Here is a 17,423-nt window from a genome sequence, read left to right as displayed (position 1 = left end):
CAAGGAAATAAATATAAGTCCAAATGCCATTTTTTGTATATTAAAAATACTAAAGGTGTAATAACTAATAACAAGACACTCATATTTTTAAACGTTTACAGAATCGATATTATTATATGCATTAAGGACAAAAAGCTAAGAGATCGACGTGTGATCCATGCTAAATAACTCGACAAAATAACATCACAACAAGAAACTATGAGAAATAAAATAGCAACTCTGTTTCAGAAAAGTATACAGGAAGTGATGAAATGCATAGGATTCGTTCTTGGAACCTAGACATAATGGAACTTTTCAAAGAGTAAGATGCTCCATACCTTTCGTGTTTCTAGATACTCCCTTCGTCGAATTTTTTTCTTCTTGTTGTAAGCATTTGGCCTGTAACCAGAGTTGCCTCTTCAGTATCTGAGCACCCAGGTTTTCCCGTCAAAAATTGTTCCCAAAACACATCATTCACACGGACCTTAGCTGTCACACGATCTTGCACTTTACTATGAGTATCTTGGGAGGAAGAAGGTATGTGAGCATCATCAAAAGAAGTCCTCTTAGTAGGAAACCTATGAGAGATACCATTCTCGTCAGTGTTAGGCCTTGGTTCTGTATTGGTTTCTTGACTTGAGTGAGGCATTGTCGCCAAGTTATGACTTTTGTTTGGTTCTAAAGGAGAAGAGGAAAGGGAGAGATTAAAAGGCAGGAACTATGACAATCATCATCCTTGTTTGAAGCTAAACAGTGCTACAAGGACTGAAGTTTTGGGCTTTCGGGTCCTACTTGACAAGGCAACAATGAATCCATCGTCAAGGTAAAAGATTCCCCGGTGTCTGACAGCTCTAAAGTCTCAGAGGGGCCTGAAAAACCTGCGGTTCTCATTTGCTCATTTGGCCATTCGTTCCATCCTTCCTAGAGGACTTACGCCATCTTCATTGGAGCTTTGTGTGCTATGCGAAAGCAAGTTCATGTCTGAAACAGTCAGTGATAACTCAGCAGCAGCTTATCACAAAAATCTTGAGGACAAATGTTCCCAAACTCAGACCTAGAGCTGCTTTGATCGTCAACCAAAACGATTTCTTGAACCGGTTGAGAGTGATCTACCTCAGGGAGTCGTCTTTTCTTATTGTTCGCTGAAAAATCCATTGATTCGAGCTTTTGAGCTAGAAGTTCAGCAAACTCCGGATTTTGAACTGCCTTGTCGAGAAGGCTTGACAATCTCTGCCTCTGCTCCATGTCAACTATTCGCTGGGTTAAATTTCCATCGGTACTGTTGCAGCAGACTGCTGCTCTTTATGTGCCAAAATATTTCCTTTAAGAACAGCTTTCTCGCGGGACAACCTATCAATTTCCTCCTCAAAAGCAGCTCTTTCTGAAATGAACCTTGAGGCTGACTGTGGCTGTGAATAGGCTTTCAAAGATGAATATTCTTAAGATTATGTTTTTCATCTTTTACAAAATCTTCATTTGCAAATTCCCGTCTTTCGGAATCAATTTTCCGAAATCCCAACAAATGAAAGAAATATCTTTAAGTTCACCTACCATGTCCATGTCGCAAATAGAAACAAAAGCATCTGAAACTTTTTTGGTGAGAGGAGATCAGCAGCAACTGTAAAATTCATTCACTAAAATGAATATCTGGTTCTATTGTGCCGGAAAATGAGTGGTAAAGCAAATAAAGAATCGTCTGAAATAACCCTGATTCATCATCTCTTTCTTCTTTCATCTCAATCACTGCACCAACACTGATTTGCTAGCTCAAGTATCACTACAAATTCCTTCTCATGCCAGGACCTAAATCGATGCCAGGACAACCTCTCATCTCATTATTAGATTGCCTTTAAACCCCATTATTCTGTTGCACCAAATTGAATCTATATGAAGCTAACTAAGTTTTCGAAACACCTAAATTTGGTGCAACAGAATTATAAAAAAAAATACAATTTGAATCTCTCTTCACACTGCTAAAAGACTTGTGCTGACACCAACCCTTTTGCCCCAGGTTACATACATTTACTTCTCTGGAAAAAGGGCAAAATCACAACCCCTCCCCCAATGGGAAGAATCGAGCTACATGGATATGAGGATCATCACTTTAAGATATCATTTCCTGCCATAAAATTTGTTTGAATCAGAGGTGGTTTAAAATACTGTTATTTGTGATTTTTCGTCCTTAGATCTGAATCTTCAACTTTGGGTGAAGGTATCTACCCCGTGTGAAGTGAAGTGTTTGGCATATCATTTGGGTTCCCCACGTGAAACCAAAGCCTGTGTAAAACAGGTTGCATGCAACCACTGTCTTCGTTCCCAAATGTTCTTCCTTTCACAAGAATCCCCAATTTAAAACAAGATGTTAAGTGCATAATTCAAACGACGAGTGTATTTTATCCTGTATCGTCTCCCCCAACCCAGGTAACGATAAAAAAAACATATGGAAAAATGCATCATTTCCATAAACAGTTGAAACGATAAGTTAGCCCATCGCCAATTTCAATCCAATAAATTTACAAATATTCAAAACACCGATGTAGCTACAAGAATCGGACAGTTTTCTATACTCAATCACCACATCGAAATTAATCAGGCAGAAGTCATGAGAAATTGGAGTTCAAAGCTCAGAACATGATTTTTTTTCCGCAGAAAATAAAATATGCATATCTATTGGGAATTGGGGGACATACATAGGTGTTGAGCTGGCGGATGAAGCTGGAAAAATTGTTGTGCTTAAAGTAAGAGGGGAGAAGGACCCGGGCGAATTCCGGTGGATTCCAGACGACGAAGCTTTTTCGGCCAGCGCTGCATGATACGATTGCGTCCGTCGATGAATCGTCCACCATATCGTACGTCTTTAGGAGGAAAGGAGCCGGCCCACCGCCGCCGTCCATCGGTGTATGCGACGTTTTTTTTTTAGTCAATATGCAAGACCTCCTGCTTTAATATAGATTATTATTAGTTAGTAAAACACTATAACACACTCTTCCCAAATCTAAAAACAAACAGTTCTTTTATTTTTTATTTTTTTTAAAAAAATTTATTATATTTTTATAAACCAATAAAAAAATAGTATTATTTATATTCAAAATTTTAAATTCTCTTCTTCGTAATCATTCTTGGGCTGGCAGTAATTCTTCATAAAAACGTGATTTGATAATTTTTTTTACTTGTGAGTTTTGTTTAACTATCTCATTTAATATCATTTATTCACTTTTAAAATAACTTATCATATCCAAATAATCATGTTTTATTTATTTATCACTATATATACTTATGCATTAATTGATATATATATATATATTTTGAATATGCTTGCGAGCCCCATATTTATGAACTTGGCTCAACTTAAGGATGGCTTTCATAGAAATACAAGTCATGCGACCAGTCAGCAAATGATCGAATTAAAAAATGCTAAAATTGAATCTAAATTNCATTCTTGGGCTGGCAGTAATTCTTCATAAAAACGTGATTTGATAATTTTTTTTACTTGTGAGTTTTGTTTAACTATCTCATTTAATATCATTTATTCACTTTTAAAATAACTTATCATATCCAAATAATCATGTNAATAATAATAATAATAATAATAATAATAATAATCGAGTCTAATATCTAATATAAAGCCATAACAAGAATAAAAGAGACCTCCCGCCAAGCCACTTTTCAATTTATTGATCTTTAAAAAAAATTAACCCAGAAAAACAATAAAAAAATCAGAAAAATTCAAAAGAAACCACAATACTGATATAGATTATAATGTCGATGCGCTGTTTGATCTTAACTCAGTAGTTAGTATCTGTAATGAGGAGGCTTGTAAGGACCCTCCACTGGAAGGCTGACATAATCAGCCTGGTCCTGGGTAAGCTTCGTGAGCCTGGCACCGAGCTTTCCGAGATGGAGAGATGCAACTTTCTCATCGAGATGCTTAGGCAAGACATAAACTTTCTTCTCGTATTTGCCAGTCCTCTTCTCCTTCCACAGCTCGAGTTGAGCTATGACTTGGTTTGTAAAAGAGCACGACATCACGAAACTAGGGTGCCCTGTAGCACAGCCCAGGTTCATCAAACGACCCTCGGCCAAAACAATGACCCCAGACTTCGTGTCGGGGAAAACCCAGCGGTCGGTTTGAGGTTTTATGACGATCCTTTGTACGCCAGGGAAAGTCTCGAGGCCATGCATGTCGATTTCATTGTCAAAGTGACCAATATTGCACACAATGGCATTATTTTTCATCTTTCTCATGTGGGAAACCATTATGATATCCTTGTTACCAGTGGTGGTGACAAAGATGTCAGCTTCAGAGACTACATCTTCGAGGGTCAGGACTTGGAAGCCTTCCATGAGAGCTTGAAGGGCACAGATTGGATCAATCTCCGTTACAATCACTCGCGCTCCAGCTTGTTTTAAGGCCATAGCACAGCCCTTGCCGACATCTCCATAGCCACAAACGACACCTACTTTCCCAGCTATCATCACATCAGTGGCCCTCATCAGTCCATCGGGAAGGGAGTGACGGCATCCGTATAAGTTATCAAACTGATGGAATCACATTGATATGAGTTAGTTGTTTGGTGTTAAAAAATGGGGAAATAAGGAACTTCCAACTATGTAAGATATCCTATGATGCTCTTGATTTGCAAATCTAAAACATGATCAGACAGTCAGAATACAAATCAAACCAACCGCGTGGATGCTTTGCGCAAGAAAGATGATGGAATAGGCTACAATTTTAATTGTAATGTACGGATCAGCGTAACCAATAACAGGGCATCTAAAAAGATATATTGGATTTAAATGTGTATTTCACAGAATATAAGATCCAAAGCTTCAAAAAGTTGACATAACATTAAGCTAGATCCGACAAAGAACGTTTAGGATCGAGCCAAAAAAACTAACTTGATCATCATAAAACAAATATCACGAGCAAACAATGGATCTAAAGCTTCGAAAAGATATCAACTAGCAAAATTAAACAAGATCCAATAAGCATAATTACGATCAATCATAACTAAACTGATTCGAACAATGTAAGATATATATCAAATGCAAAGATAAGGCCCATTAACAAAACATATACAAATGTGCGTGCAAAAGTATATACCTTGCTCTTGGTGACAGAATCGTTGACATTGATAGCAGGGAAAAGAAGAGTGCCACTAGCCTGCATCTGATACAACCTCTTAACACCAGTGGTTGTCTCTTCAGACACACCAACCAATCTATCTAACATCTTCGTGTACTTCTTGGGATCAGACTTCAGCCCATCTCGAATCAAAGTGAGAACAATCTGAAACTCGGCATTATCAGTAGAATTCGGGTCCGGAACCTTACCTGTTTTCTCATACTCGGCCTCAGCCTTCACACCTTCGTGGATCAACAAAGTAGTGTCACCACCATCATCAACAATCAAATCGGGACCACCACCGGGCCCCCAATCAAGAGCCCTTTCGGTGCACCACCAGTATTCCTGCAAGGTCTCCCCCTTCCACGCGAAAACGGCGGCGCTGTCTCGCGCAATGGCGGCAGCGGCGTGATCTTGCGTGGAGAAGATGTTGCATGAACACCATCTCACCTCGGCTCCCAACGAAGTCAAGGTTTCGATCAAAACAGCGGTCTGGATAGTCATGTGAAGGCTGCCGGTGATCTTGGCGCCTTTGAAGGGCTGGGATGGCCCGAATTCAGCCCGGGAAGCCATTAAACCCGGCATCTCGACCTCGGCGAGATCGATCTCGAGGCGGCCGAAATCTGCCTGGGACATATCCTTGACCTTGTACTCCCGGCCGGAGGTTGTCTTGTCCACCAAAAGAGCCATCGCTTACGGAAGAAAATCTGGCTATTCGGAATGATGCGAGGAACCGGTGTGGCTAAGACGTGTATAAATAGGTTTTAATGGGAAGAAATGGACGGTTGAGATCTGGAGTGTTTGGTGGATCTCGGATTATTTTTTATTATTTTTTTAAAATTATTATTAGGTTAGCCCAACAACTTATTTAAATAACGATGACAATTTGTGGTATTTTTTTAACATTATCAACTATATATATGTTCACTTTTTTTTATGAATAATAATATAAATTCTATTTGAATTGAGTATTACTCAAGCCAAAGTAAAAATCTTATCTTCTTATATTAACTATTTGACATGGCTTTACGATATTTTTGGTAGATCCTTGTTTTAAGTCCAAGAAAGTATGACATTGTCCTAAAACCACGCAGCATAATATACTACTTATTTACATTTCGTAACTCATACCTACTTTAGTTGTATGTACAGTACATTCTATGATAATAATGGAATAATAACCAACCATTTTGTCTGTCAAAAAAAAAAAAAAAAAAAAAAAAAAATAAAAAAAAAAAAAAAAAAAAAAAAAAACCAACCATTTTGTATGAAATGAGGTTCGAAGGATGACGTTAGGGTCGGTCAGTTGATGCGTCGCCCCTATATCTTCCGTAACGGGAAATAAGATATAATTTTAAATATAATTCTGAAATTGGTATATAATCAACTCATGTTGAAGTCTTAACCACTCAACAACAACTTCACCACACCAACCTCAAAAAAATCCCACAAAATAACACATTATATGTTTAAAGATTAATCATCCATCAATCGGAACCTACTTTTATGCTTTAAAAAATATAGGAATTTTTTAAATCCATCATATTACAAAGTAGAAGAGATAGAATTTATTTAACGAACAACAGATAAAATTTAGTATGTATAAATGCCTCTTCAAGAGAGAATCGCGTGGGATTAGGATTGGATATTAAAAACGGGGTTAAGGATGTAAACGAATCAAACCACTCACGAATTACTTGGAGCTCAGCTCTGTTCCGAACTCGAGAATTTTATCGAGTCGAGTTCAAATTTAAGGATATTTGGCTCGTAAGCTCACGAGCATGTTTAACAAGCTCGAAAATTATCACCTTAATGAGCTGAGCTCGAGTCAAACTCGTTAAACATGATAAATGAGTTATTAACGATCCAAACTCAAGTTATTCATTAGCTCAATAATTTTAAAACGAATTGAGATCGATTATCACGATAAAAACTCAAATCAAACTCGAACTTCAAACATATATATATTTTAAACTAATGGAGCTCAAACTTAATATTGTTCAGCTCTACTCTTTTACCTCCTTAAAAATAAGTATAACCACCAACAATAAAGATGGCTATCCTTCGAAGTTGGAGATCCTAGAATACGGCTATGTTGGGCTATTGTTTCTTACGGTAACATTAGCATGCAATATAGATATAGATATATCACACATCAAGATACAAGTGTGATATATGCATAACTTAAATAATAAATATTATAACATCATGTTTCATATTAGGAAAAAATTTATGTGAAACGGTCTTACGTGACACGGATCTCTTATTTGGATCATCCATGAAAAAATATTACTTTTATGTTAAGAGTATTACTTTTTATTGTGAATATCGATAGGATTAACCCATCTGACAAATAAATATTCGTGAGACCGTCTCATAAGAGATCTACTCTTTGTATTGACAGTTGAAAAACATTTGAAAATTTTCTTTAATTTATTAATATGATTTTGGAACAAACCAAAGCTTTCAGTTTGATAATTAAAAAGAATCATATTTTCTCTTCATAATAAAGCAATGTGTATTATAAATTTTAAAAAAATAATGAAAAAGTGTAGACATGAAAAATTACATATAAATAAAAGATGGTATTTTAAGAAATAAATAAAATGCAAGACCATGACATAATGCTAATTTCTATGGAGCAACAAACTTTAATTAAATAATAATAATAATAATAATAAGTATATATATAGTGTTTTTTAAAAAATAAAATTGAATATTAACAAATAAAGAGTTTATTTACATGATAACGAATTATATTAATAATTTGATCAATAATAACTAAATAGCTTAATAACAATAAAAAATAATAATATAACACGAGGCGTGGGTCGGGCATGGACGCTTCATGTAGGCATGGAGGGTACTGTGGTCTTTTCATCAAGCCACCCTTGATTGTTAAATTCAGCACCAACCTCCCGTTTTCCTCTCCTCCTCCTCCCCTCTAGCCGGGAAATGGATCCAGTCGCTGAATGGGGCAACAGCTCGCTCTCCACCGTAGACCCAGAAATCCATGATCTCATTGAGAAGGAAAAGCGCCGCCAATGCAGTGGAATCGAGCTCATCGCTTCGGAGAACTTCACCTCTTTCGCTGTAATCGAGGCCCTCGGCAGCCCCCTCACCAATAAGTACTCCGAAGGCATGCCTGGCAACCGTTACTACGGTGGAAATGAGTACATCGACGAGATCGAGAACCTCACCCGATCACGAGCCCTCCAGGCCTACCGCCTCGACCCCACCAAATGGGGCGTCAATGTTCAGCCCTATAGCGGCTCTCCTGCCAATTTCGCTGCCTACACCGCCGTTTTGAACCCACATGATAGGATCATGGGGCTTGATTTACCTTCGGGTGGGCATCTGACTCACGGGTACTACACTTCTGGGGGAAAGAAGATTAGCGCGACCTCGATTTATTTCGAGAGTTTGCCGTACAAGGTGGATCCCAAAACTGGGTATATTGACTACGATCGTTTGGATGAGAAGGCCATGGATTTTAGGCCAAAATTGATTATATGTGGAGGGAGCGCTTATCCTAGAGATTGGGATTACAAGAGGTTGAAGGAGATTGCGGATAAGTGCGGGGCTTTATTGCTCTGTGATATGGCGCATATTAGTGGACTTGTTGCTGCTCAGGTATTCTTTTCTTTGCTTTTACAGATGCATTTTGATGATATCTCCTATGTTGGAAAACGGGTTTCAGCTTGCTACGAGGTATCACCTCATTCGCACGTTCAGTTTGCAACTAGCCATTACTATATTTGCATTCTGGGATTTGGCACTTAGATCTGAATATTCAGCAATTTAATTATTGATAGCTTTTCTTGGACGGGTTTGATTTGTTTGCTTTATCCTGTTATTCTATTTCCATGTCGAGCTTGGAATATAGATTAATTTTTTTATATATATTTTGTCCTTATGTTACATAGAGAAATGGGCTTGATGTGTTTGGTTTAGTTTTTGGGTATTCGTTCTCGTAATTCGTTGTTGAGCACTTCTGATTTTATATCAGCTGCTCTTTATTTAGTAATCTTCAGATTTTTATAATTGAGTGGTCTTTTTTGTGGGATCATAGATTCGAACGGGATCTGTATGTAAGTATGTTGGTGTAATTAAATGGGAATGTGGATGTGATCTAGTTTTGCGGATAGTTGTATTAGTTGAATAAATTATTTTGTGATTAATGGTTTTAGGAAGCAGCAGATCCATTCGAGCACTGCGACTTGGTTACGACTACAACTCATAAGAGTCTGAGGGGCCCAAGGGCAGGGATGATCTTCTACAGGAAAGGTCCAAAGCCAGCCAAGAAAGGCCAACCTGAGGGTGCCGTTTACGACTTTGAGGACAAGGTTAACTTTGCTGTGTTCCCATCTCTTCAGGGTGGTCCTCACAATCACCAGATTGGTGCTCTTGCTGTGGCCCTGAAACAGGTAATGTCCCCGGGATTCAAGGTCTATGCTAAACAAGTCAGGGCCAACGCTGTTGCCCTTGGCAATTACCTGATGAGCAAAGAGTACAAGCTCGTAACTGGTGGGACGGAGAACCACTTGGTTTTGTGGGACCTTCGACCTCTTGGATTGACCGGTATGGAGGATATGAATCTCTTTGGTTTATATAATACCTAAAATTGCTCTTTAGTGTTGATTGTTGGGGAATTACACCCCCGAAACGATGTCGACCACGATGATAATAGTACCCAAAAACTTGCGGAATAAAATAACCAACAAGAACGCAAAGATTTACGTGGTTCACCCAATATAGGCTACGTCCACGGAGCACTGCAACTTTTATAACCGGAAGAAATATTACAACAAGTGTATACACCAATACACTCAATATTTCTCACACTCCCAACCCGAGTATACCGAGAAAATAATTTCTCTAACTCACACAAGAGAATTCCCGCACTCAAAAAAAAAATACACTCTTTTTTTCTATGCACTCTCTATTTATCAAAGCTAAAAAGCTTTTGATTTTGGGATACAATAACTGAAGGAATTGAGCTCTATTTATAACTAATTCCCTCGTCCAATTTTTAAAATCAATCGATGTGGGAAAAGATTTTATTATTATTTTATTTAATGTGGGTCCCATCACATTAAATAAAATCTTACCTAACAATTCTCCCACTTGAAGACTTGATTTCAATCATGTTTTCACACCATCAGTGCAGCAGCTCAAACCTTCTTTTTTAGTCCAGAAGACCAACTAAAGTCAAACACAATTTCAGTTTTCCAATGATAACAGCCTTCGTGAGCATAGCAGCTGGATTCTTGCTTTTAGAAATCTTATCAAGCTTCAAGACTCCATTAACCAGATCTCTAAGGATCCTCATTCCAAAGATTTGTTTTGCAGCATCCAAATCCTTCAAAGCAAATTCATTTGATAACTCTTTCTCGAGTGTATCAATCTCCTCCAGACAAGCTCCGGCTATCAACATATCATCTACATATATCAGTAGTATGATATAATAACCATCAAGCTTCACATAACAACAGTGATCAGCCTGATACCTCAGAAAACCATCATTATTCATTACACCATCAAACTTCTTGTACCACTGTCTTGCTTGTTTGAGACCATACAAGCTCTTCTGAAGTTTGCACACCATTTTCTCTTTCCCTCGTACTTCAAATCCCTATGATTGATTCATTTCTTCATCTAGGTCACTGTGAAGAAACGGAATCTTTACATCCAACTGCTCCAAATGTAAATCTTCTATTACCATCAATCCAAGTACAGTCCTGATAGTAGTTAACTTTACCACCAGAGAGAAATATCAGTGTAACCAATGACTTCCTTTTCAACAAGTATTTCTTTGTACCGCTTGCTACCGTCATGTTCTAACCGGTACTCCCACTTGCTATGTAAAATCTTTTTACCTTCAGAAAGTTCTGACACCTCCCACATGTGATTGGATGACAGTGAATCCATCACATCTTTCATGGCTAACTCCCACCGTTTAAAGGTCTCAAATATCCGATTTATTTTTCACAAAATAAACCCAAAATTTCCTGCTCGAATCGTCAAAAGTAGTGCCATAATATCTTGAGTGATCTCCAAGGGATGTCACAGGAGATGGTCCACATATATCAGTATGTGTCAGCTCCAAATCCGCTGATTTCGGTTCTCTAACCTCTTTTGAAAAGCTCACCTTTTTCTGCTTTCCAAAAAATACAGCTTCACACAGCTTGCTTTCAACGATCTTTAATTCCGATAGCTTTCCGTTTGAAACAAGCATCTTCATTCACTTTTCACTCGTATCCCCAAGCCTACTATGCCATAGACTTGAATTAGCTCCAGCATCCACAGCCGCTAATTTATTTCTCAAACTGGAAGTCATATAAAGTATTCCAGTTTTCTTTCCTCGAGCAACAATCATGGCTCCCTTTTTCACTTTCCAGGAACCATCACCAAAGGTCACCTTATGACCTTCGTCGTCAAGTTGTCCCACTGAAATCAGGTTGTGTCTCAACTCTGGTACATGCCTTACTTTGTTGATTTTCCAGACAGATCCATATGTCATCTTCATCCGGATATCACCCATACCAACAATTTCCAAGGGTTTTCCATCAGCCAGGAAAACTTTTCCGTAATCGCCAGCGATGTAATTATCAAATACATCGCGATCACCAGTGGTATGAAACGAAGCTCCCGAGTCCATAACCCAAGAATCAACCGGGCTTTCCATGGATAGTAATAGAGCATCATGTACCTCCTCAGTAACAACATTAACATCGTTCTTTGTTGATCTGCAATTTTTTTTCAATTGACCAATCTCACTACAGCTCCAGCACTTCACATTCTTTTCAAAATTGCTTTTGTCTTTTTCGTTTCTCGACTTGGATCTACCATGTCATTGGTTAAAACTCTTTTCGCCACTCCTGCCCCTTCCTCTATTCTCGAGATTTAGAGCAGAACTTGATGATGTTCCTTCACCAGAATCCATCCTGCGAACTTCTTCAGCAAGAATTTGATCTCTGACATCATTGAATTGTAGCTTTCTTTTTCCAACAGAGTTACTAACCGCTGCCCGCATCGGTTCCCAATTGTCTGGTAAAGACGCCAAAAGAATAAGTGCCCGAATCTCATCATCAAATTTAATTTCAACCGATGTCAGCTGTGAAACAATCGTGTTGAATTCATTGATGTGTTTGGCCACCGATGCATCTTCTCTCATCTTCAAGTTAAATAACTTCTTAATGAGATGTACTTTATTATTTGCCGATGGCTTTTCGTACATGTCAGACAAAATGGACATCATCTCCTCTGTTGTTTTTGCCTCCGCCACGTTATGTGCCACGTTCTTCGTTAGGGTCAATCGTATTACACCTAACACTTGTCGATCAAGAAGCTTCCAGTCATCATCCTCCATCTTTTCCGGCTTCTTTCCAGATAGAGGTTGATGCAACTTCTTGCTATACAAATAATCAATAATTTGTAGTCGCCAGAACGTAAAATCTGTACCGTCGAACTTGTTGATACTCGGTCCCGATCCATCATCTCCGGCCATCACTTCTCTAGCCTTAGCAAAAAGTCTAAAATCTTTTCTGATGTGGAAGATCAGACAAAGCTGCAACCACAGAGCATACTCAGAATTCTTAAGAATTTTCACAACAAGGCTCTGATACCAGTTGTTGGGGAATTACACCCCCGAAACGATGCCGACCACGATGATAATAGTACCCAAAAACTTGCGGAATAAAATAACCAACAAGAACACAAAGATTTACGTGGTTCACCCAATATAGGCTACGTCCACGGAGCACTGCAACTTTTATAACCGGAAGAAATATTACAACAAGTGTATACACCAATACACTCAATATTTCTCACACTCCCAACCCGAGTATACCGAGAAAATAATTTCTCTAACTCACACAAAAGAATTCCCGCACTCAAAAAAAAAATACACTCTTTTTTTCTATGCACTCTCTATTTATCAAAGCTAAAAAGCTTTTGATTTTGGGATACAATAACCGAAGGAATTGAGCTCTATTTATAACTAATTCCCTCGTCCAATTTTTAAAATCAATCGATGTGTGAAAAGATTTTATTATTATTTTATTTAATGTGGGTCCCATCACATTAAATAAAATCTTACCTAACATTGATTTCAATTGATATTCATCTGTTGTGGTATTTTCAGGAAATAAGGTTGAAAAACTCTGTGATCTCTGCAACATTACTGTTAACAAGAATGCAGTGTTTGGTGACAGCAGTGCCTTGGCCCCAGGAGGGGTTCGCATTGGTAACCATCCCTCTCTTGGTTCTTGCACACTTGTACAAGATGAATGAGGATTAAATGATTGTTTTTGATACAGGTACTCCGGCCATGACATCAAGAGGGTTAGTCGAGAAAGACTTTGAACAGATAGGTGAATTCCTTCACAGGGCAGTCTCTCTTACCTTGAAGATCCAGAAGGAACATGGTAAATTATTGAAGGACTTCAACAAGGGTCTTGTGAATAACAAAGACATTGATGAGCTGAAGGCAGATGTTGAAAAATTTTCTACTTCGTTTGACATGCCAGGCTTCAAGATGTCTGAGATGAAGTACCAAGGCTAAATCAATCACGAATAAGTAAAATTTGTTGCTTTTAGCTTCTTTGAATAATTTGATCGAGTGATGAAGTTTATACTTTCAAGTTACATTTAATTTGCCTGTTGTTTCGTCGTATATTCTTGCTATATTTTCGCTTGAAATTGCCTTCTGCTTGTAAGAGTTGTATACTGCCCCACGGCCATGTATGTTTGCCATAAACTATATATATCGCACAGATGAAAAATAAAACTATTGCATTTTTAGGCTTTGGCATCCGATGCTCTGATCACCATCGCGTAACCACCCATTGTATAACGTAGACACGAGTTGCAAATGTCCGATTTTCAATCGATAGATTATTGTAAATGCAAGATTTCGATTTATTAATAATGTCAAGCCAGGGAACAATACAAATGACACATGAATTTTGGTATAATTCGAATATATCAAATGACGTATATCAAATGACATATATCGTATGTTTTACTCAGGCGCTGACATCGCAGCATAATGGGTCTTACGTTAATTTCATCTCGTGTATGTAGTGTAGCCAACCAATTAGCTCGGTCATTCCCATTAAAAACAAGTGAAATCAATTGAAGCAAACCTTAGAAAAATGATGAACCGACGTAGCATTTATGGGCTCAAAAAGGGTAAGCAAACAAAAGCAGGGCTCAAAAAGGGTATGCAAATCAAGTTCATAAATTCAAACTAGTCATGCCCATATGGACGAAAGAACAAGATATAAGTGGGCTTAATATCCATCATCAGCTGCTCCACGACTGCCAAACCCACCACCATAACCACCAGAATTGTTGTAGTTACTGCGAGGTGCTCGTTCCTCGGCGTGACTCACCCGGATGTTCCTTCCGTTCAGTTGCTGAAGCAAAAGAGAGAAAATAAAGAAGATTAGCCATTGTTTACAAGCATATCCAAGACAATAGAAATACAGTTTCCTCCTTTATTTTCCTTGGTATGAAGCATCAAATGGGTGATCCCATATCTCTTATTACAGGTACAATGTTTTCCATTTATATTGGCGCATAACTCATCGTTCAAACACTAATCAACCATGGAACAGAGGATTGACGCAAAACCTCACCTGTCCATCCATGGCTGACAGAGCTGAGTTGGCAGAGTCGTCACTCGAGTAATTCACAAATCCAAACCCTCTTGATTTCCCAGTGTCTCTGTCAGTGATGACTTTAGCTGTACAAAATAAGGATTCAAGGTTTTATGTGTTAACATAGTGCAGTAAAGCAAACACAGACTAGTTCAGGTTTTTAACATAAATTACATCCAAAACAACAGACACACGGCTAACACACCTAGAACAATTATGACGGCTAACACACCTAGAACAATGACGTTGAATCAAAGCCACAACCGAGTCTAAGTTGGAAGAGCCAATACAACTTCAAAAATGTACTTGTGACAAACACAAAAGCAAAGTGTGGCTGATGCATATTGATAACTGACACAAAAGACAATATAGTTGTATCTAAAAAGACAATTTAATTTATCCGATAAAAATGGCTACACAAATCTAATACGACTCAAAGTTAACAAGAACAATTTTATTAAAAGATTTAACGTCAACCAAATGGTCAAGTATTGAAGCCATATTTGAGTAAATACTCCGACACTGCTTCAAGTGAAGGAATTCAATGAATTGCAGCTGGCTACAAAAATATTCTAAAATGATAGACATTGCATAATATTTTCTCACCTTCAACTACATCACCAAAGCTGGAAAATGCATCTCTTAGAGACTGATCATCGGTACCATACGAAAGCCCTATCGAAGGGAAAAAAAATTAATATCTCAGATCAAAATACATGGGTCAGAAATTCTACGGGATTCAGAGAATAAACCTCCGATAAAAAGTTTCGTCGACATGCAGCGAACAGCATTAAATATTGATGATTGGTAATTTGATGCAGTGCTGGAAAGCATGCTGTGTCTCAACAGAGTTCCAACTTTGTCGAAGTGTACCATTTGTGCGAAAATCTGTAATAAAGAAATTCACCAGCAAACGACTTAACAATAGATAATTTGCGGATTAAATTTACAAAGAGCTAGATAACACCTGACACACTCATTACTAGTATAAGAAAGACAATCCTGCAAGTAGCTAAAATAACCAGTCAACTGTTCAATCCAATTAATTTAAACTATACTCCGATTAATATCATATCGACCAGGGCCTTTTTCAAATTTAGTGGCGGATTATCACAGTAAAGATGATGCAGAAGAAACACTAAATTAAATTGACATGTAAACGCAAAGCATCAAAACCTAAAATCAAGTGAACAATCGACAATTCCAACCTTTTTTCATAAAACTGAAGCATTTGGATTTGATCCTACCTCAAAAATGATCTTAAGCAGTAACTGGAACAGAATTAAGAGGCAAAAAACCAATAGCACCACACACAGGGCATAATCTCGGAGCGGAAAGGAGAAAGAAAAATACCTAAATAATTTGACGAAGCGGCTAGGGTTTATGCCCCGCCCCTCTTAGCTTTCGAAGGTTTATATCCATTTCCTTAAAGAGTTATTATCTCCTGCGTCGAGTGGGCGTTGAATTATTTGGATAGTCCGCCGCGATGGTTTCATCTCAAGGGTATTTCTGGAACAATCGTACATGGGGAGTGAAGTTTTTTTAAACCCGAAAAATTTAAGGGATAAATTTGCTTTAAATCTCAAAATCAAAGTTCGTATTCAGTTTTCGTAAGAAATAATATATTTTTCAACTTTTTATTTAAAAAATATATATTTTTGTACTCTTTTGACTCACATGTATTTTCAGTGATGCAAATTGATACAAAACAATGAAATAATTATGTTAATATATAATATTTAAGTATCAATTGTTTTAGATCTGATACAAAAATTAAAATTTTGATTATAAAATTAAAACAATATTATTAATATTAATATTCGATACACATATTTAAATACTCAAATATATATAATAAATATTGATTGTGATGAAAAAACTCCAATGCAATATAAAAAAAGGTAATAATTGAATAAAATTTGCCAGAAATTTTCAGGTCTGTGACGGAAAGTCCATCTGGACACGTGTACGGACAGACACAGAAAGATACCGGCAATGCCACGTGGAGATGCAAAATTTGTGCAAGAAACAGCCAATACAGGAACCATCCCACCTCCCTCAAACATAATTTCACGGGATGTCCCACCACGCGCCTAACCCCTTACCCACGTAAGACGCTGTTTGGTTAAGCATTTGGAAGAAAATAGTGTTGAGATGCTGGGCAAAACTGAATTAATCAACCTAAATAAATCACACAATTTTTTTCCAAATAAGACTGATATTTCGATATATTGATGATTGTTTTTTGAAATTATGATTAGTTCTCTCCATTACCTAGAACAAATAAATTGTACCTTTGAAAAACAAATTATACGCATAAATTAAATTATTTTCTGGTTCGACGGACACATTATTAATAAAATTTTAATATCATATAATAAAATTTGTATTTTTTAAGCTGGAATTTTTTTTTTTAGTATTTTATAATATTATAAAAGAAATCATCGATACATGAGTGTTCGCGATCATTAAAAAAATCATATATTTTCGTTTTTAATTTTTATATTTCTTAACCTCAAATTTTGATTATGTTTCATCTTAATTTAATTGGACTCTCAAAACTAGTTTTATGTTGATTATGATTTTTCAAAATGTGATTATATTATTTTGGATAAATAAATAAAATCTGAACACTTAAATCTTCAATATTTTTG

General features: G+C 37.2%; 3 protein-coding genes and 1 pseudogene across 4 annotated transcripts; 1 reads left to right on the top strand and 3 right to left on the bottom strand.

Annotated features, from left to right (window-relative positions):
• Nucleotides 1-48: 48 nt before the first annotated feature.
• Nucleotides 49-2,927, bottom strand: LOC140967480 (heat stress transcription factor A-5-like; annotated as a pseudogene).
• Nucleotides 2,928-3,614: 687 nt separating this feature from the next.
• On the bottom strand, nt 3,615-5,827 carry LOC140967614 (adenosylhomocysteinase-like). Its single transcript, XM_073428227.1, has 2 exons — nt 5,084-5,827; nt 3,615-4,518 (listed from the first exon to the last, which is right to left on the bottom strand). The coding sequence occupies exons 1-2, from the start codon at nt 5,792-5,794 to the stop codon at nt 3,772-3,774; spliced, it is 1,458 nt and encodes a 485-aa protein (XP_073284328.1). The 5' UTR covers nt 5,795-5,827; the 3' UTR covers nt 3,615-3,771.
• Nucleotides 5,828-8,027: 2,200 nt separating this feature from the next.
• Nucleotides 8,028-13,781, top strand: LOC140967497 (serine hydroxymethyltransferase 4-like). The gene is made up of 4 exons (XM_073428041.1): nt 8,028-8,737; nt 9,295-9,685; nt 13,251-13,352; nt 13,426-13,781. The coding sequence occupies exons 1-4, from the start codon at nt 8,060-8,062 to the stop codon at nt 13,668-13,670; spliced, it is 1,416 nt and encodes a 471-aa protein (XP_073284142.1). The 5' UTR covers nt 8,028-8,059; the 3' UTR covers nt 13,671-13,781.
• Nucleotides 13,782-14,141: 360 nt separating this feature from the next.
• Nucleotides 14,142-16,239, bottom strand: LOC140967496 (glycine-rich RNA-binding protein 2, mitochondrial-like). Of its 2 annotated transcripts, none has more exons than XM_073428039.1 (5): nt 16,123-16,239; nt 15,522-15,657; nt 15,376-15,444; nt 14,749-14,855; nt 14,142-14,526 (listed from the first exon to the last, which is right to left on the bottom strand). In XM_073428039.1, the coding sequence occupies exons 2-5, from the start codon at nt 15,643-15,645 to the stop codon at nt 14,401-14,403; spliced, it is 426 nt and encodes a 141-aa protein (XP_073284140.1). In that variant the 5' UTR covers nt 15,646-15,657; nt 16,123-16,239; the 3' UTR covers nt 14,142-14,400. The 2 variants fall into 2 exon arrangements, with proteins under 2 accessions (XP_073284140.1, XP_073284141.1); XM_073428040.1 differs by having other exon boundaries at nt 16,017-16,174.
• Nucleotides 16,240-17,423: the final 1,184 nt, after the last annotated feature.

The sequence above is a fragment of the Primulina huaijiensis genome, unplaced genomic scaffold, assembly GCF_012295235.1.
Source record: "Primulina huaijiensis isolate GDHJ02 unplaced genomic scaffold, ASM1229523v2 scaffold25443, whole genome shotgun sequence".
In the NCBI taxonomy this organism is placed as follows: domain Eukaryota; kingdom Viridiplantae; phylum Streptophyta; class Magnoliopsida; order Lamiales; family Gesneriaceae; genus Primulina; species Primulina huaijiensis.
This window is presented reverse-complemented; position numbering and strand designations above follow the sequence as displayed.